Source organism: Sarcophilus harrisii, chromosome 3 (genome assembly GCF_902635505.1).
Source record: "Sarcophilus harrisii chromosome 3, mSarHar1.11, whole genome shotgun sequence".
NCBI classification, from domain to species: Eukaryota; Metazoa; Chordata; class Mammalia; order Dasyuromorphia; family Dasyuridae; genus Sarcophilus; species Sarcophilus harrisii.
Window position 1 is genome coordinate 89230325 of NC_045428.1, and position 26377 is coordinate 89256701.

Here is a 26377-nt window from a genome sequence, read left to right on the forward strand (position 1 = left end):
CACCATAAGAACATACTTTAGTTGAAGCTGAATTATTTTATTCTCCTGGAAGGATCATTCTGACCTCTGAGAGCACAGAAAAAGCCAGCAGGCTCTTCTATATGCTTGGGTGGATCATTGGTTTGAACCACCCAGCAGCAATTCCATATTGAAGAATACTTTTTTCCATTTTTTAAAAATAAATATTTTTGTGGCTCCCTCCCCATTTTGGACATGCCTTTCTACCATTTCTATTAGCTGATCCTTTTAATAACCCTAGGCAGTAGCCCAGTATTGATGCTTTTACTTTAGAAGGAAAAAATATTTACTTGTAAATAATATAATTTTAAATGTGAATTTGCTGTATTATGAAAGATAAAAAACTGAAATAAACATATGTCTGTATGTTTACATCGATGTCTAACTCTATCTACTTCTAATTATTTAATTACAATGTTCATGAGCTAATCAATAATAACACAAATATAACTTCATTTTATAGATAAGTAACTTGAAGCTTAAAAGGGTTAAGGAACTTGGCCAAGCACTAGAATACAAAACTTTCTTAGGCAACTAGGTGGTGCAATAGATAGAGCATGGGCCCTGGAATCAGAAAGACCTGAGTTTCTAGTTTTGGACATTTACTAAATGTGTGATCATAGGGAAATCACTTTAACTCTTGTCTGACTCAGTTTCCTCAACTGTAAAATGCCTAGTGCCCCGCATGTGGGAGACACCTAATATATGATCTTTCTCTACCTTTTTCCTTCTCTTTTCTGTTTCCAGGTTCTTCTAACTCGAAATTTGTAATCATGTGATCTTATAACAATAATAAAAAGTGAAGTTGCTCCTGAAGAGGACACAAACAGATCTCAGATGTCCTCTTTTGAAATTAGATACCTGTGGGATAAGTCATATCCCTTTATTTTCTTTCTTGTATCCATTTATTCCAATACATGTTAGATTCTCTCTTCCCCCATTAGTCTATAAGCTTCTTGATTACAGGTACACAATTTTCCACTGTTATATCCCCAGCAACTTTATACATAGTGTGTTTTATACATAGTGAGCATTTGATAAATGTTTGTTTAATTGAATCCTAGTGTGTATATATATATATATATATATATATATATATATATATGTGTGTGTGTGTGTGTGTGTGTATACACACATATATATGTATATATATATATATATATATATACATAGATGTATGTATATATATTTATCTAGCTTGATGACATGACAGAGTGGAAGTTTTAGGGGGCAGAACTAAATTGAAGAGTGGATGATACCAAACCCAGACTTTACAAACACATATGATATATCTTACAAAATAACAATGACATATTTCATTTTATTTCTCAACATTCTAGGATACTGCTTGATATAAGGGAAAAACTATTTCCCTATGTGTCACAATGGTTTGTAAAATGCAATTTTGGGACATTCCCATAAAAAAAGATAAGAAAACAAAAGCTTCCATGTAAGATTCAAGTGTGGAATATCCCATTACTCATTGTGAGCCTTAATACTGGAGAGAACACAGAGTTTCAAATATATTTTATAAATCATATACTGTGTGATTTCTATCCCTGAGAACTTCCTCCTATCTCTGAGTCAGGTAATAACTAGCAGATCTGTTGTTTCTCCAGAACAAAGGTATTTGCAGAGGGACTGATCAAACCATTATTATTAATAATCTCATTATCCAGGCATCACCAGGGCTCTCATGCTTCTGTGGCTACTGAATAAATTAGAGTTATTATTCTGAAGATTGTTTAAAAAAAACAGAAGAGAGGAGTCTACCATAAGCCTAATGGGAGGATCATTCCTCTCAGGTTAGAGGTGTGTGTGTGTGTGTGTGTGTGTGTGTGTGTGTGTGTGTTAGTATGTGGATGGAGGAGAGACAGGATGAATTGCTCCATTAGTCATAGAAACAATACCTGGAGTCTTAGTGCTTTAATGTAGAACAAAGTGCTCTCCTTATAAAAACCCTTTTAGGTGGTCAATATGGGTGTCATTTTTTCCACCCATTTCCTCCCTCAATCTAGCATTTACATTTTGCACCTTGAGTTTAATCTTCTGTAGAGTGCTTTACATTTACTAACCATTTAAGACTTACAATGATCTTGTGGGGTCAGTCTTTAAAGATATAAAAAATTCTCCCTCTTTCACTAAGGGGGAAATTAAGGCCCAGAGAGGGTAGAAAGATCTATAGCTCTAGGTTAAATCTTAAAAAACACCCACGAAATTTAATAGGGAAAAAGTTAAAAGTCTTACACTTAAAAATTATTGTCACCTACCCAAAATGGAAGAGATGTAGCCATTCTGAAGTTCACATTATAAAAATATATGAGTTTTATCATATGAGGAATGGCTGAAGGAACTAGAGACAAAGAGGAGAATTTCATTGGGAGATAGATCGGGTGCTCCCATCCACATTTAAGGAGCATTTATTCCCCAACCTGAATAAGAGGACCAAATTTAGGCTTTAAATCTTTGTCTGTGAGGAGAATACTCTGTATGTTCATCTTTTTCCTCCAGAAATTAGGCAATAAATGGGGAGACCTAGGGTTGTTCCTTGCATTTACTTAAAAAAGAATCATATTCCTGAATCTTACAGATGAAAGGAAGTTTGAGATGTAATCTATCTATTTTCAGGCAGGTAAGATGTTATCTCTATTTTTATAAATTAAGCAACTGAGGCCCAGGGGGATGAATGAAATTGCCCAGAATCATTAATCTAATAAATGATATAACCATTACTCAAATCTAGGTCTCCTACCTCCTGATACAATCCTTTTTCCTTTACTTAACTCCTCTAAGTCTTGTTTTCCTTGTCTATTAATAGGGTGGTTGTTAGCTAAGCATACCAAAAGCTTTAACTACATCTATAAATAAATAGGGCAACTAGGTGGTACAGTGGATAGAGTTCCAGGAGTTAGGAGTCAGGAAGCTCAAATTTGGCCTCAAACATTTACTAGTTAAATCACTTACTGGACAAATCACTTAACTCTGCCTCAGTTCCTCATCCATAAAAAAATAAGCTGAAGAAAGAAATGGCAAACCACTTTAGTATCTTTGCCAAGAAACCTTAAATGGCATAATGAAGAGTTAGACACAACTGAAATGATTGAACAACAACAATGAATGAATGGAATATTGCATTGGGTATAAAAAAGCATTGCAAAAGAAGGATATGAAGATGGAAATACTTAAATGTAGGGCCTGCTGAAATGGGAAAAGAGTACCAATGAGATTGGGAATGGGAATGAGAAGGATTGCAATTCAGGAAAGGGGGATACATTTTTTCTTCTTGCTAGTTCTTTTGGAAATGTGTCTTTCTGGTCAGAGGAGGTAATTCTATGCTTAGTATTGCTTGGACAACTGAAAGCACATACCCTGGTCACTTAGCTTTAGATTTCTCATCTATAATATGAGGATTGTAAAGGTCAAATGGGATAATGTGTGTAAAGTGCTTTGGCCATCTCTCATCTGGGCTTTTGCACTGTCTGTTTCCCATGCTTGAAATTCTCTTTCTTCTCACTTCTGCCAACAGAGAAAGAATTATATGGGTCATTTGGAAATCATAATTATAGAGCATCCAAGGAACCTCTGGGTACTGACTGATGAAGCCCATTGTTTATACCCCATTTTGTAACAAATGCCCATCAAGGAGAAGAAATTATTAGAATAGAAAAGATGGATAATTGTCTTTCCTTCATATGGCTCCAAGTGGGTCTTACCCATAGGAACTGTTTGATCCAATCTTCTCTTCCTTCTCTTCTTTTTTCTAATTCTCCTCTTCCTCCTCCTCCTTCTGTTTCTCCTATTCTTCTTCTTCCTCCTCCTCCTTCTCTTTCTCTTCCTTCTTTTTCTCTTCTTCCTCCACCTCCTCCTCTTCTCCCTCCTTGTTCTCCTCCTCCTCCTTTTCTTTAAATAAAGTACAGGTCTGGAAACAAGATATTGCATTTCACAAAGGACTGCAAAAGTTAATATTGGCAGAAGATAATTGGCTCTGATGTAGGGTATACAATGCTGTTAATTTATGAAGTAGGATTATGAGTCATACATCTCCGTGTGTGTGTGTGTGTGTGTGTGTGTGTGTGTGTGTGAACTAATCATAAATCACATACTCGGAGAAATTTCTTTCTTAGGGAAATTCCCATTGAATAGTATAAAAAGCCTCCACAGACCTCCTCTTAAATATTGTCTACTCCCCCAAAGACAGCAAGATGAAGACCAAAGGCTTAGCTATCTTGCTAGCCTTTCTGCACCTTCAGACCACCCCCATCACTGGGCAGCTGCGTTCTGAGGTAAGAAGAAACCTTGAATCCTAACTTTCAGTCTTTTCAATCATTCTAATGCCTTTCCTTCTGCTCTTTGAGCTTCTCAATAGCATTTCACAATTGCCTTACTTTAAGGACTTGCTAAATAATTTGACTCTTTTTCTTTATGATATAGCCATCATAAAAGAAACATAATTTCTACTCACTAAAAAGGTGTCACATCTCAGCTCCTTAGCTGGAGCATGAGCAATTTGGAGCCAGACTTTATTCCATATTTTAGGTGTTGCTTAAAAGTTACTCCAAAAGAAAATAGATGCAAGTAGAAAAAATGCACTAAATCACTATTACAAATGCAAATGAAAACAATTTGGAAGTACTACCTAACATCCATCAGAATGGCTAATATGACTGAAAAGTAAAATATTAATGTTGGAGGAGATGTGGGAAAACTAGGACAACCAATATAGTGTTCATGAAGTTGTGAACTAATCCAACCATTCTGGAGAACAATTTGGAACTATACCCATGGGTTATAAAACTGTATCTCTTTGATCTAGCAATACCTCTACTAGGTCTATATCTCAAAGACATCCAAGAAAGGGAGAGAGTCATCATTGGAAAATATTATAGTAACTTCTTTTGTGGTGACTAAGAATTGGAAATTAAAGGGATGCCCATCAATTGGGGCATGGCTAAACAAGTTGTGATATATGATTGTAATGGAATACAAGAATTCAGTTCATAAGAAATGAAAAGCAGGATAATTTCAGAAAAATCTGGAAAAACTTACATGAATTGAGGCATAGTGAAGTGATTAGAATCAGGAGAACATTGTCCCAGTAACAGCAAGATTCAGTGAAAAACTGTAAGTGACTTAGCCATTCTTAGCAATAAAATGATCCAACATGATTCTGAAGGACTAATCTTTCATTTTTTTATTTGAGTCTTTTTGTACAAAATATCTAATGTTGAAATGTTTTACATCATCGCACACTTATAACCTATATCTGATTGCCTACCATGGGAGAAGGGGAAAGGAGGAAAAGAGGGATAGAATTTTGAAATCAAAATTTTAAATAAAAATGTTAAAAAATTTAAAAAAAGAAAATAGATGCAGAGACCCCTTTAAAGTCCCCCAGAGTAGATTTAAGTAGAATGCTATTAATGACAACATCCTGTCTATTCAATCAGTTGTTTTCCTATTGATGAGACAATCATTACTTGATAACAATAGTAACAAGCAATATTTATATAACACTTTAAAATTTTGCAGACTTTAAAAATTTTCAGGTTGCTTTATGATCATTATCTCTTTTGAACCTCAAAATAACCTTGTGAAGTAAGCACTATAGATATCACTATTTCCATTTGTACAAAGAAGGAAACTGAGGCATCTGATCTTCTAACTCTGGAGTCATGTAGTGAACTAAATGATATATTTTTGAAAGCATATTTTGATTGAAATTCAATATTTTATCAGTTTACATAGGGTTAGTTTCAAACTTTGTAAACTCACTTTCCTAGAGGGCTGGGGTAGTAGTGCAATATGACACAAGGGAATCCTAGTTTTCCTTTTAGGGAGATAGTAAAATGGAGGAGGAGAAAGGGTGAAGGACAAGAACAAGAACTTGCTTATCAACTTGAACTCTCCTTCTGTAGGAACTCTGTGCCAGTAAATCTTCTGAGTTGTTCATTGGTTAAAAATCCATTGAATTTGGAGAGTAATTAATCCTCTCCAATCACAGAATTCAGAGCTTATTATATAGTCCAATTCACACACTAAGCTAATAGGTGTTCATCTAATGTCTCTTTAAAGACATTCACAGAGATTATACCCACCCACTCAGGCAGCCTATTACCCTTGGACAGCTCCAATTGTAAGGAATTTTTTCCTGAGATCCAGTCTAACTTTTCCTCTTTGCAACTTCCAGCTCCTGGTGCTGCTTTTTGGGGCCAAACAGAGCAACTGTAATATCTTTTCCATATATTCCATGTCCTGTCCCTGAGATTTTTCTTCTTAACAGGGTTCAATGTTTGAATATAATGGATGATCTTATGGTCCTTATATATGTTTTTTGATGAAACATAGAAAAAATTATGACTATAACAGTAGTAATTTTTTTTCTTCAAGTACTTTTCATAGTTTAAGAATATGTGTACTTAGTATGGGGCTCACTGGAGGGGGAAATAGAGAATAGTCAGTGGTGAAATAGCAGGCTTTCCACTTCCCAAATCTTGGAACTTAGAATTGGAAAGGACCTTAGAAATCTTCTAGCCTAGCCTTCATATAGACATGATAATTGAAATTTAGAGGAATGGAATGACTTATTTAAAATCAGACAGGTAGTAAATAACAGAGCTGGATTTAGAACTCAATTCTTCTGACAGCTAAATTCAATGATGTTAAAACAATACATGCTGTTTCCTGAGTAGATAAGTGGTTCTTAAGTTGAGATCCCTGAGCTTATTTAAAAAAAAATCTGACTATATTTCAATATAGTTGGTTTTATTTTATGAATATAAAAATATTATTCTAAGAAGTTCAAAAGCTTCGCCAAGTGAGTCCAAGATATATAAAAGATTAAGAATCTAGGTTTGATTATATCCTTGTAGAAATGAAGACATAAATAGAATTCTTTGTATAATAAATATTAACTAAAACATTGATGTTAATAAACCATACTTTGAAAGGACTCAAGATCTCTTAATGTATCTCTGTATTTTTCTAGGGAGTATATATAGGAATGGTGGTAATGATTTTTTAAAGGACCATTTTATTTAGTGAGCATACAGATTAAAAATGCAAGCATAATAAACAAGGCAATAACTCCTAGTAGCCCAAACTCAGATCCAAGCTCTTCTTTAATACATGTCCTTAAAATATTTTTGGATATGATTAGCATTCATTGCTGTTTTTTCTCCTTTAGGGGAAAGTGAATATGAATCATTCATCAGCCCTATTCAGCAACCAATCAGACATTAGCATTTGGGTCAGACACGAGTCAGCTCCCTTAGCTAGATAGAAGTGGGTCAGGATGCAGAGAAATCCAAAATGCTGATTGGTTGCGAGGAGATGTCAAGGAGATAATGATTTGAATGTAGATAAGAAATTGCAGTTCTATCATGCTTAGAGTTTTTAATTTTCTTTCTATTTTACTTATCTTTAGCTGATAAATCAGTATCAGAAACTCCTAATACATGATTCTGTCATCTAGCTGCAAACTATTCCTGTTAGATAAAATAGCTTTTGAATCTACATTATCTTTGGGCATCCCCCAACTATTCTTTGTTAAAGACTAGATGTCACTTCTTTTGTAAATCTGGTTTTCCTAAGCCACCAGACTGGGTTCTTGTAATTTGCTGTGGACTTTCAAGCCTGATGAACCCTTTGAAAATGGTGGTAAACCTTTTGCCTTTAAACTGTCACTAGGTTGGTGTCAAACATAGTACTCTCTAAACTTTTAAGATGTTCAGTGTCTCCTTCCAAACGTTTATCCATCTATTTATTTATTCATTCTTTCAGTTATCCAACACCTTGATCTTTGCAGCTGTCTAGGCCCTGTTTTTAATCAGAGTAGTTTGAAATCTGGAATAAGAAAAATATGTGCTCACAACCATCTCCTAGGGAGCTCAAGGTAATTTACATTCCCTGGATTTCATTCTACAGAATTAGGGCAGCTATTATTGTCTTCATTTTGTTCATGGGGAAACAGATATAAAGAGGCTAAATGCTTTATTTAACACAACCACTGATGTAGGTGGAACTAGACAACAGATATTCAATACACAATCATAGATCTACAATTGGAAGGGACCCCAGAGACCCCCTAGTCCAACCCACTGATTTTTAGAGATGAGGAAAATGAGAGCAAGGGATATAAAGGGATTTGTACACAAGGTCATGCAGGTTGAGTAGTAAACATCAGAAGCCGGATTTTAACTCATATCCTTTGCAGAAGTTGGGCTCTTTCCCCTGTACCATGCTGGCTGCTCTATCTTGTGTTATTGGGCAGCAGATTATGCTATCTTTCTTCAAGAATTTTGGGATATTTGTAACACAGTGACTCTAATTTTCCTTTTTGCCCTTGAAAGGAGCAAACCAACTTCCTTTCCAAGTTTAGAGGGAAAGGAGAACATTCCTTCAGTTTCTAGCTCAGCCTTTCCATTCAAGTAAGTTTTATGCACTAGCCACAAAAAAGCGATTACCATTAGTATCATCAGCTGTGAACTTGAAGAGCAGTGATATATCTCCTGTGAGACACTGATCAAATTTATGGGCCACTTTGTAGTCAGCACAGCATGATGGACTGATGACAAGTCCAAAGACAGAGTTGGCAAGCTGGCTCTACTAGGCAGGAGGTACTAGGTAAATGTCCCATTTGCATGCCTTTCAGGTTTGCTTCAAGAGTGTAGTCATTAGCCAGGGGTTCCTAGATGTTTGTCCCCAGTCTTCTTAATGTCCACAGTTTTTTGAGTTGAAAGGACTTCCCAGAGAAGGGGAAGTACAGTCTAACACCTCATTGCTCAGTTAATTAACCTCCCCTGATCAAAATACTTCTGAAGTTTTCTCTTCCTCCCTTCTTTTCTTCTTTTTGGAATTATTATAATGATGTAATTTCTTCAAAATCCCTTGCCATGTTACTCCCCACAGCTAAAGTATTAGTGTCTTTGAACTGGAATCTTTCTTTCAAGTTTAGACAGATAACACAATTCTGACTCTAAGGAGGTATGGCTTGTCAGCTAAGTTCTACTCTTTCAGGATCATAGGATCCTTCTTGTATGAGGAACTTCTGTATAAGTTGAATCACATGGAGCATACCCACTATTCCCATGGATCAGATGGGGGAGATGATTCTCACCAGTGGCCCATTTTGCCTGGCCCTTCCCTTAGCAAAAGCCTTTTTTTTTCAATGCCCTCAACTCTGTGGTCATAGAATGAGACTTCAGTGTTACACTTTTAGCTAAAGTAAGATACACTAGATACAAATACAATTTTCTGTTGTGCTTGCCTCAGAAACCTGGAGAGATAAAATTTTTTGAAAGCTTTTTTTTTTCAATTTCTGGGAAGCTGAATTGGTCCACAGGTCCCTGATGGATTAAGTCTAGTTTATAGGGTCATCTAGTTTGGTCTTGTCTTGAAAACACAGTGGTTGGTGAAAATAGAACACACAGAGTATGTAATTACAGTTTCCTGAGACTTGAACTACGGGGACCAAGTCCCTTCAAACTTTGCAGTTCACTGCTGTTCAGACTCACAGAGAGGCCATTCAGGCTGACATCCCGTGGCCTGAGCTCTAGGCTCTAAGCAGAAGCGCCTGTTGACTCAGGCGGATAAAATCATTGAAAAAGTCCAAGGAGTGCTCAGGTCAGAAACAGGGTTTCTAATATTGACTTTGGGTGTTTGGGAATCATGTTGATGATAGTAATCAAAATGTTAATTGGGGCACAAAAGAGGGCAGAAAGAGGGCAAAAGAAAGAAATGTTTTTGAAAAATATGCAGTGGCAATTAATCATGACCCTGATGTTTTAAGGAAACTGTATTATTTAAAAATTAGTTTTCAGCAAAGAGGTTTCCCTCAAACTAAAATACTCTACCATTTCTTACAGACAAATGACTGAATCAATTTTCCTCCATCTTTTTTTGGAGGGTGTGTGTGTTAACTGAACATTTTTCCAGGTGTGGAAGAGATGAAAACCTACTCCATGTTCTCCCCCTCTGTCTTTCATTGCAAGGTGTGAAGGTCAGGAAGTAGGGGTAGAATTGATGAAATCTGAACAAGGAGATGAAATACCCATATTTCCAAAGGACACAAGAAAATAGAACCACTAGGATTTTGTTTCCAGAATGTCAGGACCAACAGGAACATTAATAATCACTTAGTGTGAGCTTCTTATTTGGCAGATGAGGAAATTGGGATCCAAGAATTGATCTTAGAATCTACAACTCCTGATTTTCAGACCTATGCAAAATATATTCAGTTCCTAACTATCAAGTTAGGAAAATATTTCTTCTTTTCAAACACTGAAGAGTTTTAATTGACCTTGGAAGAGCAACCTCTTATATAACAGCTTACTTGCCTGGCTTATCAAAGACATCTGTACTTCACTGTTCCTGGGAATTGGGAATCAGACCACCAAGAGGTAGCCATATAGCTTATCTTGTATGTATTCATTTTCTTTTTGAGAAACAATTGTAATAGAAGTATGGGAGTTTCAGGGAACTTGTAGCTGATGGGAGTGGGTCTAAATAGGAGTTGTTTCCTTCTTGTTGAGGTAGCAATGAATTGTTGAGGAACAATTTTACTAAGAGAAAAAGAGAGGGCCCTTTTCATTTGATTAGTGAAACTTATAGCAGGATTTGTTCATAGGATCATAGAGTTTAAACTTAAGATTATTTAGGCCAATCTTCCCATTTTACAAATGAACACATGGAGTCTCAAAGATGTTAAATGACTTGCTCCATTAAAAAAGTGGGAAATAAAGTTAGGAATCAAACCCAAATGTACTGTTCTTTCCTTTGTACAATGATGGTGACTTAGCTAACCGATTTGGGACAGTTGTGATTACTGGAGGAGGAGGAAGTGTCCTGTTTTTTTTTTCTGGGGTGGAAGAGAAGGATTTTCTCCAGTATTCTCCAGAGTTCATAAGGTCTGTGAGATTTGAAATTGTAAGAGATTTAAATAATGTCCATCATTTTATAAGTGAGGTAACCCAAGCCCTGAGGGATGATATGACTTTTCTGAAGGCACACTGGAGTTCAGTAATAGAGACAGGTATCAATTTCAAGACCCCCCAAGAACTCTGACTCCAGGGCTCTCAGGTTCTCTGACTACAAATTCCCCTCTTTATACAAATAAAATACCATTCTTTTAGTTGAGTCTATTGATTTTTCCTTAAAAAATTCTCTAGCCCCTAAATTTCACTTGTAGCTTATGTCGATACATGGCTCTCACCTGTGAAAATGAAGTAGTTATTACATTCTTTTCTAATCCTATTCATTTATGTATTTAACTTCACTTGTCTGCCTCTCTCTGAGTACTCTATTCATAAATGAGGATCTGTCATTCAGTTTGACAGTGACAGCTTTTCTGAACTGTATATATGAAATTTGTTTTTCCAGCTGTTCTCCAATTTCAATGGCTCTCTGGATGACCATGGAATCTGCACATGTTCGATAGAATTGCCAGACACATCTTTTCCTGTTCAGAAGGTGGAAAATTTGGAAATCACAGCTCACGCTCTCACAGAGAAATTTGAGAAAGAATTGACTAAAGTAAGCATCCCCCTTTCCTACCTCCTAAGATATTATCCATCCTTTATGCTAAAATGAGTGAACTCAGACTTGGCAATGTTTCACATATTTTGTAAGTAAACATTTTCTTTTTATATCAGAGTGAGAATGTGGGGCCATATTTTGTGTATATGGCAGCGTCGGTGAATAGTGGGTGTGCAAAGTGTCTCCTGGGTTCTTAGTTTTGTTTTTATAGAACAAAAAATGCAGAACAGTAAGTTTTATTTGTAATTGAAGGATTTATAATTTCATTGTGATTATTGATTGAATTAATGTGAACTGAAAGTTCCTCTCTGTCTTATTAAGTAGTTTTTGTGGTTGAAAATTTCTTGATCCACTAGTGGTCCAATGTGATTAGAATCAAGCAATTGGGAAGCTGGGAAGGACTTCAGTGGCCATCTACTCCTATCTATACATGAAAGGAAGCCTCACTACAATGTAATTGAGAAGTGGACATCTAGCCTCTTTTTAAAGATCTTCAAGGAAGATGGGTTCTCACCCATCACTTTTGGAGGTGTCCCATTTCACTTTTGGGTAACTCAAATTTTCAAGAAGTTTTTTCCTGACCTTAAATGACATTTTTTTTTCAGTGTCTACCCACTTCTGGCTCTGTCCTCTGTGGGTAAACAGAACTAGTCTAATTCCTCCTCTAAATGACAGTTCTTTAAATACTTAAGGACAGGTATCATATTTCCCTTAATCCCACTTCCCAAATCTTTTCTTCTCTAAAGAGGCTAGACTATCTCCAATCATTTTTTTTCATCTGACAATGGATTCAGGGATTCAAGGCCTCAGAATATAGATAGCCATTACTGTGTTAGAAGATTTCTTTTTCCTGTTTGGTAGGATTTGGCAGAGCTTATTCTTTATTGGAAGCCTTCAAGAATACAGGGTCACCTCTATGCTATGATGAAGCACTGGAGGATGACTTCAATGGATAGTAGGTTTATAAAGAAAATACAAACTTGCTGTGTCATGTATAAATGTTCACTTTGTGCAATCCCTTGCTTCAAGAGGCATTATGCTTCTTTCCCCAGGATTTTTTCTCCTTCTCCATCCTTTGTTATTATTTTTGTATTTTCCTTACTATCTTGATTTTATTTATCTCTCCTTTTCTTTCATTCCCTTTTCCTTTTTTGACCCTCTTTCTTTTTATACTCTCTTTTCTTATGTTTTCTTCATCCATTCTTCTTTTTATCTTTTCCCTAGCCTTTTTATTCTTTTCCTCCCTCCTTAATTTCCTCTCTCTTTTTCTTCTTTACTTTTTCTTCATGTCCCTTTCTTATTCTCTTCCATTTTTGTTTCTTTCCTTTTACTCCAGACTTAGTCTTCCTTTTTCTATCTTTGCTTTCTTCCATTCCATGCAGTTTCTATTCTTTTTTTTTTCTTCTCACTACCTTTCTTACACTTTCTTTTTTCTCTAGGTATTGGTTTCTAGTTATAAATTGCCTTGGTAGAGGCCCTGGTGCATTAGATGAGATAAGCTAAGCTCTTTTGGAGGAACTAAGAGAAGACTGCCCTGGGAGTTTGAACCACAGCTTTGCCCCATTGACCAATAGAACCTTCTTAGCATCATTGACTGTTTTATGCTGTGCTTTAGGGATGGCATACTCTTCTTGAGCATCTGAGCGTAGGAGGGATAGAAGGAAAAAATCCAAAAGGAAATAAGGCAAAAATAATTTGAAGTCAACTGATGTAAAGTGACAGAGAGTGCCAATTTTGGCATCTCCCACTATCTTGGCCAAGTTTAAAAGCCAATTAGAAAAGACTTCCATATACATCATCAATGAAGACTCAGCAATAAGATGCTTACATTTTGAATTACCATTTTATTCAACTATTAATTTATTACCATCTTGTGGTTTTACTGCAAGATTCAAAATAAGTTTTCCTGGCAATTTTAAGCTCAACTGCCTCAATTTCAAACATAGTTATCCTTTAAAATAAAATTATTGTGAGGATGAGACCCTGCTTTCAACTTGAATTGGTAGATAAATATTCCAAGTTTAAATGAGGTGTCCAAGAAATGTGTTTGACTGCTCCAGGAGCCAAGCTTCTTAAGAAATAAAATGTCCTTGAATTAATCAGCAGGAAAGGCACAGCACTAAATTATAAATTCTAGCCATTAATATTCATAACCCTATTCTAGCATAATCAAGAGTAGATAAGAAGTTATGCATAAAAACAAGTGGAGGAGAATCCTAGGTAGAGATCTTTTCAGTTAAAATCATTTGCTTTGAAATAAGGGAAGCTAATGATTTACATGTCTTCACTTGCTGGCAGGAATGTGAAGGACAGTTTGAAATCTGCATGCTGCTTAAGGGGGAATGTGTAACTTGGCAGATCCATGAATATGGGACATTTAATTCCCAGTCTGTAAGTCGGGGCAGACAGCAGCTGCCTTGTTAATAATTGGCAAGGAAGGAAAGTAAAGTAGGTGGGAAAACTCTCAGGTCTGAACAACAGTTATGAATTGGGAGAAAAATTCTTGAATGGGTCCTGATGGAACCATACTTCTGTAGATAACTTGCAATTGGGCACTAGAAGGAAAGAAACAAATATTTATTAAGCACCTACTATACCTGCTACATTATAAATACTATCTCACTGGATAATCACAATAACTCTGGGAGATTGTTGTTGGTATTCAGTTGTGTATGATTTTTTTGACACTATGGACCATACTGTCCATGAGGTTTTCTTGGCAGGGATTATGGAATGGTTTGTCATTTTCTTCTCCAGTGCATTAAGGTAAGCAGAGGTTAAGTGACTTGCTTAGGATCACACAGCTACTAAATCTCTAAGACTGGATTTGAACTCAGGTATTCCTAACTCTATCCACTGTGCCATCTAGCAGACTTGACTACATTTTATGTTTCAAAGCTAATTCATATCTTCTATGTTATTTGATCCTTACCAGTTTTATGAAATAAGGCAAGGCAGGTATCATAATACCCATTTTACAGATCTGTAAACAGTTTTCAGAAGTTAAATAACTTGCTCAGTTACATGTCAGTTAATTGGCTCAGTTGAAACTGGAATCCAGCTTTCTCAACTTCTAGCCCAGTGCAATTTCTGCTATTCCAGACTGCTTTATCAGAAGCCAATGACAAATTATTCTATTTTAGCCTCAGAAGACATGAATTCTATCAGTAATATCATCAAACCTACCGAATACAAACTCCATAGTGTAGAAGGTAGGATCTTGTGTGATCTGGCTCTAACCTACTTTTCCAGATTTTGATTCCATGCTCTTCTCCATAAACAATTTTCCATATTTTAACTAATTGTTAAACTTTTAATTCTATTCCCTAGTTACTAGCTCTCTAGTGAGCTTTCCCAGTGCTCAAGCTATTCTTTATGCTAGAGACTGGTGAGTATATATTATAGACTGGTATGCCCGGGTATATTTCCACACCTTGGAAGAGGGATCATTATTATTGGCCCTTCTTCATCACCTTGGGAGCAGTGCCAATGGTTGTCCTTGCCCCATGGCATGCTGGAGGTGGGATGGGCTCTATGCACAATTAAGCTTGGACCGTTTTTATCTCCTTACTCTTATTTAAGACTTAACTCTCATATTAGCATCTTTTCAGAAACTTTCTCTCATCCCTTTTATGATCTTTCTTTTTCTTTCTTTCTTTGTTTCTTTCTTTCTCTCTTTCTCGCTTTCTCTCTTTCTCTCTTTCTGACTTGGTTTGATTCTCTATTCACTGGTGTAATGGATAGAAAGAAGGACTTGGAGTTAAGAAGACTTGAGTTTGAGTCACCCTTCTCCCTTCATTAACTATGTGACCTTCAGCTATCACTTAACTACTCATCTATAATATGAAGATTATTATAATAATATCCAGCTCACAAAGTTGTTATGAAGTTTTTATACATATAAATTTTGCAAGACTTGTTTAATATATGTAAAATATTTTGTAAACCTTAAAATGTATATAAATGTTAGTTATAAAGAGAAGATAACATGTTGGTCTTCTTTATCAGATCAGCTCAAAACACATTTTTCTCTTTTTATTGAATTTTTGCTTTTAAATTACTTCCATTTTGGACAGCCCATCCTACCTCCTAACCAGCAAGCCATCTTTTATAACAAAAAGAAAAAAAAACAAAGAAAAAGAAAAGCAGTTTGGCAAGAACTAACTGATATATCAACCAAGTTTAGTATCACTTACGATATTTGATGCTCATTTTCCCCTGACTTTGTAAACAAAGGAAAGGGATCTTTTTCCTCATCTCCTTTTGAGGAGAAGCTTTGCCATACATTAACTAAGTAGTGATGTTTCAAGATGCTTTGCCATTCCCTGGAAGTACAAAGATCATATAAATAGCAGGCCCTACTCTCAAGAAGTTTATATTTTACAGGGGCAGTCCAATTTGACTGGAATCTAAAGTGCATGAAGGGAAGCATTTTAAAATTAGTCTGGAAAAGTAAAAAAGAGTTAGACTGTTAATATTTATAAATAAGCTGGGGAATTTGAATTTTAAGTCAATAAAAGTCACTAAATTTATTGAGCAGAGAAATATCAAACCTGTTTTAGAATAATTTTGGCTACTGTGGATTTGGAAGGAGCTAAGACTGAAAACAGAGAGATCAATAGAGAGGCTATTCCAATAGTCCATAAGAGATGATGAGTAACTAAACTAGCATAGTATCAAAGTGTGTAAAGAGAAAGGGGATAGATGAAAGCAATGTTCATGGGAGAATTGCTAAGACTTGACAGTTTAGTAGATTGATTGAATATGGGAGAAGGGAAAGTTTATAATTACTCCAAGGTTATGAATGTTGGTTCCTAGAAGATGGCAGGCTCAATGAAAAGAGGGAAATATGGAGAAATTGTAAGTAGGTTTTATGAGGAAAAAGTTGCATTTTGGATATGTTGAATTTGAGATGCTTATAGGACATTAATTTAGAGCAATTGGTGATACAGGGCTGGACAGGTTAAAAAACAATAGATCTGTGTCTATTATGGTTCTTAACAACCAAATCATCTTGTAAGTGGGTTGACCGAATTAGTTTTATTGTTTAAGAAAACAAAAAATGAATCCACTTAAAAATCCATTGGCATTATTAAAGACCTTGGTTTGGAGAAGCCTATAGAAACACAAACAAGACTAGCTTTTTAGCTTAATAGACAACAGTATGCTAATTATAGAAATAGAACAAGGCCACAGTCCTAGTAAGGAGTGGAAGAAATTAGTTTCCATTCTTAGAGTCCATTAACAGAGCAGGAAGGATATAACATAAATAAAGGGAAGCCCTGAGGGGCATGCTATTGACCTGAATCCCAAATAGAATCACAGAGATACAGAACTGGAAGGCATTGTAAGATAGTCAATGTATTACAGTGGTTGAGTCCTGGATTTGATATCATCAAGGCCTATGTTCAAATCTTGCTTAAGACATCATTTGTGTGATCCAGGGCAAGCACTTTAATTTCTTCAGGACTTTCTCAATTTTCTTCTTAAGGGTTTGGATGGTTTCTAAGATTCCTTCCTTTCTAGGTCTAAATCTATGAATCCATAGATTTAGATTTGGAAAGGAAGTTAGAAGTCCTTAAGTCCATCTCCCTCTCATTTTAGAGAGGAACTGAAATCTGGAGACACTAAGAGATTTGTCCAAATTTATTTGAACCTCAGGTTCTTGAAATCTAAAATCAATACTCTTTCCATTATACTGAAGGGATTATCTAGCTCAAATGCTTCATTTTGCAAGTGAAGAAACATTATACAAATCCATAATGACAGGATCTTAGTAAGCAAAGAGTATGTAAGATGTCAGACAAAAGGTGTTTTTAGTGACCAATTTGGATTTGGGATTTGGGATGGTTGACCAATGCTCTAATCAAATGGTTCTCACCAATCATCTTAACCTGTGTCTTGCCCCTGAACTCTGATGACTAGAGGAATGAGACCAAGAACTTTGCATAGCTCTGTCTCACTTAAATCCAATTTATTTGCAAGTCAGAATATCACCCTCCTGATGTCATTAGTCCTTTTTGAGAATGAAGGATAAATAATAACATCCAAATAACTTTGGCTCTTGGTGTCCCTCCTCTGAATCTCTCATACAAATCAGTGGCATGATGTGGAAAATTTATGCTGGTAATTCATTTAAATCACAGAGGAAGATCACATGTAAAATAATTTTACTCAAACCTAGGAATCTCACCTCCTTCTCTCAGAATTCCCATTGTGTTAAGCCTTTTAGTCTGTTCAAAACATTGTTGAATTAAATGTTGCCTACAGGGACTAGACCAAAAATCTATTTTTGCTTTAAGTTCTTTTCACTAAGAATTTCATCCATTTTTAAAAAAATGACACTATAGAGCCTCTTCATTTTGTGGCAGACAAAGACAAAACACTCTTACTTTTTTGTGGGAAACATGGTGCCGAGGACACATTGGACTTTATTGTAAACTGTGCAAGGGCTAGATATGGTGGCTAGCTTTTTCTTTTGCAGAACAATAACTGCACTGAATCACCAAAATGTTCAAGGAATGCTGAGAAATATTTCATTAGTTCCAAGAGCTAACAGACCAAAAGCCAATAAGCAGATTTGTTTCCAAAACTTGCATTTCTGCAAAATTTTGGCTCACTATTCCTGACAATATGTGAGTCTGTTCCCGGTTTTCATGGAAACAGAAACTCAGTCATCTTGTACATGTGTATGTGCTTCTGATAGAATCTTAAGAGGTTTCAGGCAATTTTAAAAAATCCATGTACCCACCTAAATGTCACCATTGTTGCTTAGGTTTGTCAAATTTGATGATTAGATATTTGATGACAGTGAGCATCAGTAGCCTGGAGAAATATAGTAGCAGTGTTAGAGGCTGCATTTTCTACTTTTATTCCCTGCCTGATTTGCCTGTAGCCTAGGTTCTTTCCAGTTTGTGGTCTATGAGTCTAGTCAAATTTACATGGCTGATTTAAGTGGGAGGGTAGAAATGACAGAAACATAAGACTGCCTTTGGGCAAAAAATGGAAGAATCTTAGATTTAGAAGAGACCATGGTGATTATTTAGCCCAACTCCTACATGAAAAATAATATTTTTCATATCATAGACCCTTTTGGAAGTCTGTTGAAGCCCAAGGTTTTCTTTATAGAATACCATTTCTAAATGCATAAAACAAAATACATAGGAAATCTGATTAGGCTCATAGATCTCTTTGCAGAATACTATTTCTAAATACATTCAATAAAATATATAAGATTACAAAGGAAATTATACTGAACACAAGTTATCTATTTACAAAATTCACAGATGCCACACTAAGAACACTTACTGTATAGGATCTCTGACAAATGAATGTTCAGCCTTTGCTTACATAATTCCGGTGTTGCTAAACTCACCACCTCTAAAAATATCCCATTCTATTTTTAGTCAGTTTTAATTGTTAGAGAAGTTTTCTCATATTGGGCTTAATATTATTTAGTATCTGTAATTTCTACCAATTCCTCTTTGGTTCTTCCCTTTGAGCCCAAGTAGGATGTCTAATTCTTTATTTTTGGTATGGAAACCTTTCAAGTTTTTGGATAATATTATTACTGTCTACCTCTCTCCTACTACAAATCTTCTCTTCTCAAAGATAAGTATAATTCCTTCTTTCAACCAGATCTTGTATGTCCTAGTCTCCAGTCATCTTACTATCCTACTCCCACTCCCTTTATCTTGATGGTCTCTAGTTTGTCAGTCCCTTTCCTAAAATGTAATGACAAAAATCAAACACTGTTTCAGATGTTATTTGACCAAGTCCAAGTATGGTGGAACTATTTCTCCTAACTTGTTTACTTTGCTATGAAGGTCCCTTCCCCTTGTCCTTTCCTCTAAGGTTTCAGTAACCAAGAAATTATTGGGCAGATATCAAAGTTCTACCCACGAAGGGTCCAGTGACACAGATTCAGAGGTAGCATATAAAAAGCAAGGTGAGGGTGGATAAAGAACTAATTAGCTTCAGTGCCAAAGAAACCTGGATTTAAATATCCTGCCTGTGACTGTGTGATCACGGCTATGTGATCCTGGGCATTCTACCTCAGAACCATAGACAGTTATTGGAAACATAAACTGAAGGGAAAATGCTAATCTATATTGGCAGAGAGAGTTTCCCCACTGGGAATAAAATCACAGACCTACTCCATTGCTCCTAAAGGGTTATACTCACTGCTTTTTTGGTTTAGATTTCTTACCATATTCTCATGTTATTATGAGATATAAATCATCAAGTCATCAAATGGGAAAAATGAAGCAGGGAGATGATGCAGTAGATAGAGCTCTGGGCCTGGAGTCAGGAAGAGTCATCTTTCTGAGTTCAAATCAAATTTACTAACTGCGTGACCCTGGGTTAGTCATTTAACCCTGTTTGCCTCAGTTCCATATTTGCAAAATGAGCTGGAAAACAGAATGGCAAAGCATTGCAGTATCTTTGCCAAAAACAAACAAACAAACAAACAAACAAACCAAAAACAAACAAAACAAAACAAAACAAAACAAAACTCCAAATGGGGTCACAAGGAGATAGACATAACTGAAATAATTGAACGACAACAAATTAATAAAATCTATATTGTTCATATTAATTTTTCATCCATTAAAACTTGTAGATATTTTACACTAAAATACTCTCTTGTCATCTATACTTGCGTATTTGATTTGGTGGTGGGGGAGCATCTGGCATTGAATTAATCTAGACATTGTGGTCTTGCTTTGTGACATTAATGCAGCCTGCTCACAGTGTATGACTAAAGCAAGAGGAGCAAAATAAAGCCAGCAACTTTTAATAAGCAAGTTCTTTAAAAAGCCCTGACATTTTCTTAAGAGATCATGCACAGAAAGAACCACCAACTGTGTTTATTGAAATATCCATTTGGAGATTCCAATTACATACTAAATACACTGAGGGAATTTTGGGAAATATTTTAACTTAATGATCAGACATTCAAATATATGCAACAAATGTGTAATTTGAAGGTCTGATTGCAATAATCAGTTCTTGGAATAAATGTAGGTGCATTTAATGAAATGTGCAGTTTTGCTGTTGTACACATACTTATAGAGTGCATGTTAAGTTGGTGTTTCCATTAGACCTCAGTAACATAAAGATATCTACTCTCTTATTGAGGTGGGCTGGGGTAGGATGGTGTGACTCTCTCTACTTGTACAATTGCAATTACTTCATGGCTTATCATACCACACAGCTCTTGTCCATGCCTTTTCAAAACTCCTCACAAGTCCTATGCAATGGCTTATCATGGTGTAAAAGTGACCTTGGATTTTCCAAGTCTATGCCAAAAGAATGCAAGCTCTGGAAGATCTTACTAAGCTATAAATGCTTCTAATAGATGAAGTCTATCGTCTGAATACCAGCTTAACTAAGTACAGAGAAATCCATGGCTAGTTCTTTGGCCAAGGGTATCCAAGACCTTGATAGCCACTTTACAACACCACTGAAAAGTCTAGATGCTCAAGATTAGCCTTTGTAAAGCAACCAAAAATGAAAATCTATGTCAGAAGTTTATGTCAAATCTACATTAGAAGATGGTAAGCTCTGGTCATATTAATATAGAAATCCTTCTAATAGACTTAATCTACTGTTTGAGTACCAGTTTAATTAAGTACAGAGAAACCTATGGCTAGCTCTTTGGCAAAGGATATCCAAGATCCACGTGTTTGGATCTTTATAAAAAAAATCTTTTTTCCCCATTTTTTTTTTGTATTGTTGTATGGATTGTTGGAGACAATCAAGGTCAAGTGCCAGATGAAGTGCATTGCTGAAAAGTCTAGGTGCTCAAGACTGACCTTTGTAGAGCAATCAAAAATAAAAATCAAGTCACCTCATTTTCTTTGTTATCAGAACCAAGACTGCTTGGCTTTTCTAGTGCTTTTATTTGTTGTTTAAGAATGATATGTCTTCATGCATTACTGGAGATGATGATATATTTACCAAACATGAAATTAAAGGTCACACTGTTTTCAACCAGTCCAGTTGGAGGACTAGTTGAAATCCACAAATACATGCTTTTATTTAGCTTCTTTAGAGAAAAATCCTTTAGATTTGGTTGTCGATTGATGGGACACATTCAGGAAGGTTAGGGTTTTGGGAATCATATTGTTATTGATCTGGATTCTTTTCCACCTTTCAGGTAAAGGAGTATACTAAAACGATGCAGTTATTTGAACAGAGACTCCTAAACCTAAGCATGAGAATTCAGGTCATGGAAGAGTCCAGCATTGCTTACAATAAACTGGACTTTGAGTTGCTTAAATTAGAAGTGAATGAGATGCAAAAACTGGTCACAGAATTGAAAGCCAGTTTTGCTGGAAGCAATGTCATTATTGACCAACTGGAGTTAGAGGTAAGTAGTTCACTATTTTCTTTTGAATTATTTGCTAGAAAAAAGTGAAATGTGATTTTTCTTGTGCCACAGCTACATATTTGCATAATTGCTATTTATTTCCATTGCTATCTTGCAAAAGAAACTGATGAAATACCTTTCCTAGGATTATGTATCAAGTTCTCTTTGAAAAACATGATTAGGTAAAGAGATAGGATTGTACTATTTAGTCATTTGGTAGCCAGTGCTATATGAATCAGGATTCTTTTTTTCACTCAATGGGGACCAGGTAACTGTGCTATTTAAATATAGTGCTAATGAGATCAAGTTTGGCAGGCTCAATCCCTATGTAGCCCTATGTCATGGGCTTCCCTGAAAACTATACCAAAATTGAGACACTCCCCATAATTTATTTTACTTTTGCTTGTGAGTAAAAGTAAAGTTTTCACTTCATGAAAAAGACATTTGTTCAAATAGGATAGCCAATAAAGTCATAAGAACAGAATCTTCAATGAATGTATATGTTACATAGACCCAAATGCAGATTATCCCACCACCAGTAAAAATGGGCAAATATGTATAGAATATTTATGAAGGGTCTGCTACCAGGAACTCACAGGTACATTTGTGAAGGACACCCATGTGAAGAAGGACATGAACATAAAGAGAATCTGAATGGTCAAGGCATATTCATAAAAAGTACACAAGCTGCAATAAGTAGGGTCTGTTCTCTGTTGAATGAATGTCATTTTTTGGGGATCACATCTTTTCTCATCATTGTTATTTCTCTTCTTCATCTCATTGTATCTGTTGGACATCTTTGCTAGTCTTGCAGTCAACTAGATATTCTCTGGCATGCTAAGCTTTAGCTCTTTAAGACTGTCTGCTCCCATCTATTGAAGTGCAATGACTAGAAGGTAGGCTGGAGTCATGTCCAAGATAATGAGCCACTATACCTGACTAAGGTATCAAATCAAATCAAGCCAAATTCCCTAGGCTAAGAGCAAATCTAGCTCTTTTTTTCTGAAGTTTATGACAACTCAACTGACTTGGGATTGGAAAATTATAGATAACTCCTGTTAAATTCAGAATTGTGAAACTGAATCACCCCCAAACACCACATGACTGTGCAGAGACTAAAGCATCAAGGATCATCTTCCTCTCCAAATTTTCTTTGCTTAGCATATAAACAAAACTATGGGCTAGAACAAAAGCTAGCCAAGCAGGGAAGAGTTTTGTCTTCTCCCACTTTAGTCTATCTTTTTGCCTTTATTCAGTGATTTGCAATAAGAACCCCATCCCCACCAATTTTTTCATTCTGTGCAGCCCACAATTTCACTATTTTTTCTGCACCATATGATTCAAAACTAAAAAAAATCCTAAAGGTCATCTGTTTCAACTCTTTCATTTTATAAATGAAGAGATAGATTTAAAGAAGTGAAGCAATTTGTTCTTAGTCATACAGGGAATAAGTAGTAGGGCTGGGATTTAAAGCCAAGTCATCTGGTTCTAAATAGATTATTTATTTCAGTATTCCATGTATTTTTGAGCTATTCCATGGTTAGGGGCCATAACATCAAGAGAAGTTGGGAATTAAACATCTTGCATATGTATGTGATTATCAGGCAGACCTGTCCATCACTTCTACTGGAAAAATAATTTAAAGTGCATATTTTGTGGACAGTGGTTTCATAGTATAATCTTTTTATGCTGTGGGAGACCACATTCTTTCATGCATACACTTGCATAGTGTATTAGAAAGATTATTGCATGGATAAATAGCTTTTCACTCAACTTGTCTATACCATTTGGCCTAGAAAGTACTGTCTTGGCTTTTTCCCACTCCCCTATCTGAAGGTAGAAATCCTACCTGTTTTTCAAATCCCAGATCACATACCATCTACTCTATGATTGCTTGTAGATATTCCATCTGGAAATGAATTTCTCGTGCTTCTGTGTTTCCATAGGACTTCAGAATAAATTTCGGGAGAAAGTCATGATGCCTTAATTCATGTCTTAATTGATCTTTGTCTCCCCCATAGTGCTTAGTAGAATCTTTACTAAAATCTGTCCAATAAATGAATAAACTGATCAATGAACTCCCACCTGATATAGTATGGTTCTTTTATCATGTTTTTGAACAACATGTCCATTTCCTTACTTCATTTACATTTTATTCTTGCTCTCTTGCCAAATTCTCTTTCCTGTTCTTACTCAAATCTGCTTGAATGAATCTCATGCTTTTGTCAAGGTTGTTACCCTGAGCTGTTTTAATGCTAACTCAGCCTTAATCAAAGACTGGATGTTGCCTCATGTCAAACTGAAACCTGTTAAAGACCTTAATTTTAAAAGGTCTTCCATTGCATATTGGTACCATTTCCAGACAATCTGTTCTATGTCTTGCCACTGGACCCAGGTGACTCTGGAGGGAAAAGTGAGGCTGATGACTTTGCAAAGCCCTCCCTTACTTAAATCCAATTCACTTGCAAATCATGACATCACCTTCCTGATCTCATGGTCCTCTCTGAGAATGAAGAATGAATGAGAATGAAGGACAAACAATAATCCTGAGATATGACCCAGTTTAGCTCCCAAGTGCTTCCTGGCTAATACTGTTTCTTATTCATAGCTCATTGTTTAGTCCACAAGATTCTCCAAGTTCTCAAATAATAATAATAATAAAAACTATCATTGAATAGAAACATGATTGTAACTACATGGATCCTGATCAGAAAGGTTTTTGCTTATTTGAATTGATGTGAGATTGATCACATGAATCAAACATCACCTGGTGGGGCAATGGGAAGATGATTGGACTTGAAAATGACCTCTAACCTCTCTGAATCCCAGTTTTTGTCATCTGCAAAATATGGGACTGAATGAAAGAATTTTTGTAAAGACACTTAAGAAATTACAAAACACTAGATATTAACAATTTATTTTCATTAATATCATTGTTGTTATAATAATTACAACAGGGTTTCAGAATAAAATTGGTCTTCCTCCTTCTTCAAAATGGGTGTGACCCACATATAATTAAATCTTGCATATCATGCCAAATCAAATAGCTGAGGCCTTCTCTTGTCTGGACTCAATTCTCTCACCCTACCTAGGAACGCTTTTATTTATTGTGTTGTGTTTGCTAAAGAACTGAAATGCAGAATAATAGAATCTGGTATATTTTTTTAAAATGTGGTTTTGTCCTTTAGATCCTTTTATAACTTTGTACTCCACCATTTGCTACCATCCTTAAAATAATATCTGGAGAATACATTTTGGTGAGGTCATTTCTGGTCTTTGAATAAAGACTATCTTATAGTATTATAGTCTAATAATGAATATTAACCAACACATTAATAAAAAAATCACCAATAGAAAAATTCACAATTCTTAATATAGACTTTTGAACTTGAAGTGTACAGAGAGCTTTAACATTCATTAGAAACATAATTATAAGATAGAATGAATAAGCACGTGTTTATAGGGGCATGTTATTAGAAATGAACTTTAATGGACATGTGTAGATGGTCTGAAAGAGGCTACAGTCTATTATTAAAGCTGTTAAAATTTTTGCCATTTTCTTCTTGTCACACACATTTGCCTGAAATCTGACAGGCATTCACGCTAACCCATAAAATGTATTCTTCCAAATGAAACCATTCACAAGCCCTCTGGTGTATTCTCTGGCAATGTTTCACTAAATGACAAATTCATCCCCCAAATGTTTATGAAAGAAATTGCACAATAATATAAAGTCACTCTGAATTTTTATTTCCTCAGATCAGGAATATGACTCTCCTGGTGCAGGAGTTGGAGTCACTAGACAAAAACAATATCCTTGCAATCCGTCGGGAAATTGTGACCCTGAAGAATAGACTGAAGGAGTGTGAAGAGTTTAGAGGTCAAAACAATACAGATCCCTTTATCCCACCTGGTAAGCATTCTTTGATTTACCACTTGGTCAGGGTCAAAGAGGTGAGGAAATGGGGGAGAATGTGGAGGGTTTTTTTTTTTTTGACACAAGAACTAGGAAGACAAAAAAATATGTAATTATATCTCTGCCAAAGTACTCAAACACCTTGGTGGATTGCATTCTTGATGTAGGAAAGCAGAATAAGTGGATTGCTGAAGTCAAAAAGGGATAGGATTTCACCTTCCTCCAGTGTTCCCTACAGGGGTTTGTTCTCATTATTTTAAATCTCCTTTCCACATAGTTCTACATAATACACACCAGGGGACTCTTCTGTGAAAGGTGCCAACACATTGGATTGGTTTTATTTTCTTCAGTTCCATACAACACACATTTATTAAGCTCCTTTTGCAGTGTGAAAGGCACTGTGCTGTTTGCTGGGGCTAGAAAGAGAACAACACAATAGTTTCTGTCCTCAGGGAGTTTACATTTGGGGAGGGGAGATGCAACACAACTACAGACAAATAAATAGGAGATTTGGGGGATTTAATACTAACAACGAG

The 26377-nt window shown here is 35.8% G+C and overlaps 1 protein-coding gene across 1 annotated transcript in view; it reads left to right on the forward strand.

Moving 5' to 3' along the window:
• Positions 1–4167: 4167 nt before the first annotated feature.
• OLFM4 (olfactomedin 4) overlaps positions 4168–26377 on the forward strand; it is a 36012-nt gene continuing 13802 nt past the window's right edge. The window contains exons 1-4 of the mRNA XM_012546293.2: positions 4168–4301; positions 11395–11547; positions 21713–21925; positions 25685–25838. Of these exons, the coding sequence (XP_012401747.1) occupies positions 4221–4301; positions 11395–11547; positions 21713–21925; positions 25685–25838 (601 nt within the window). The 5' untranslated portion in view covers positions 4168–4220. The remainder of the gene's footprint in view (positions 4302–11394; positions 11548–21712; positions 21926–25684; positions 25839–26377) is intronic.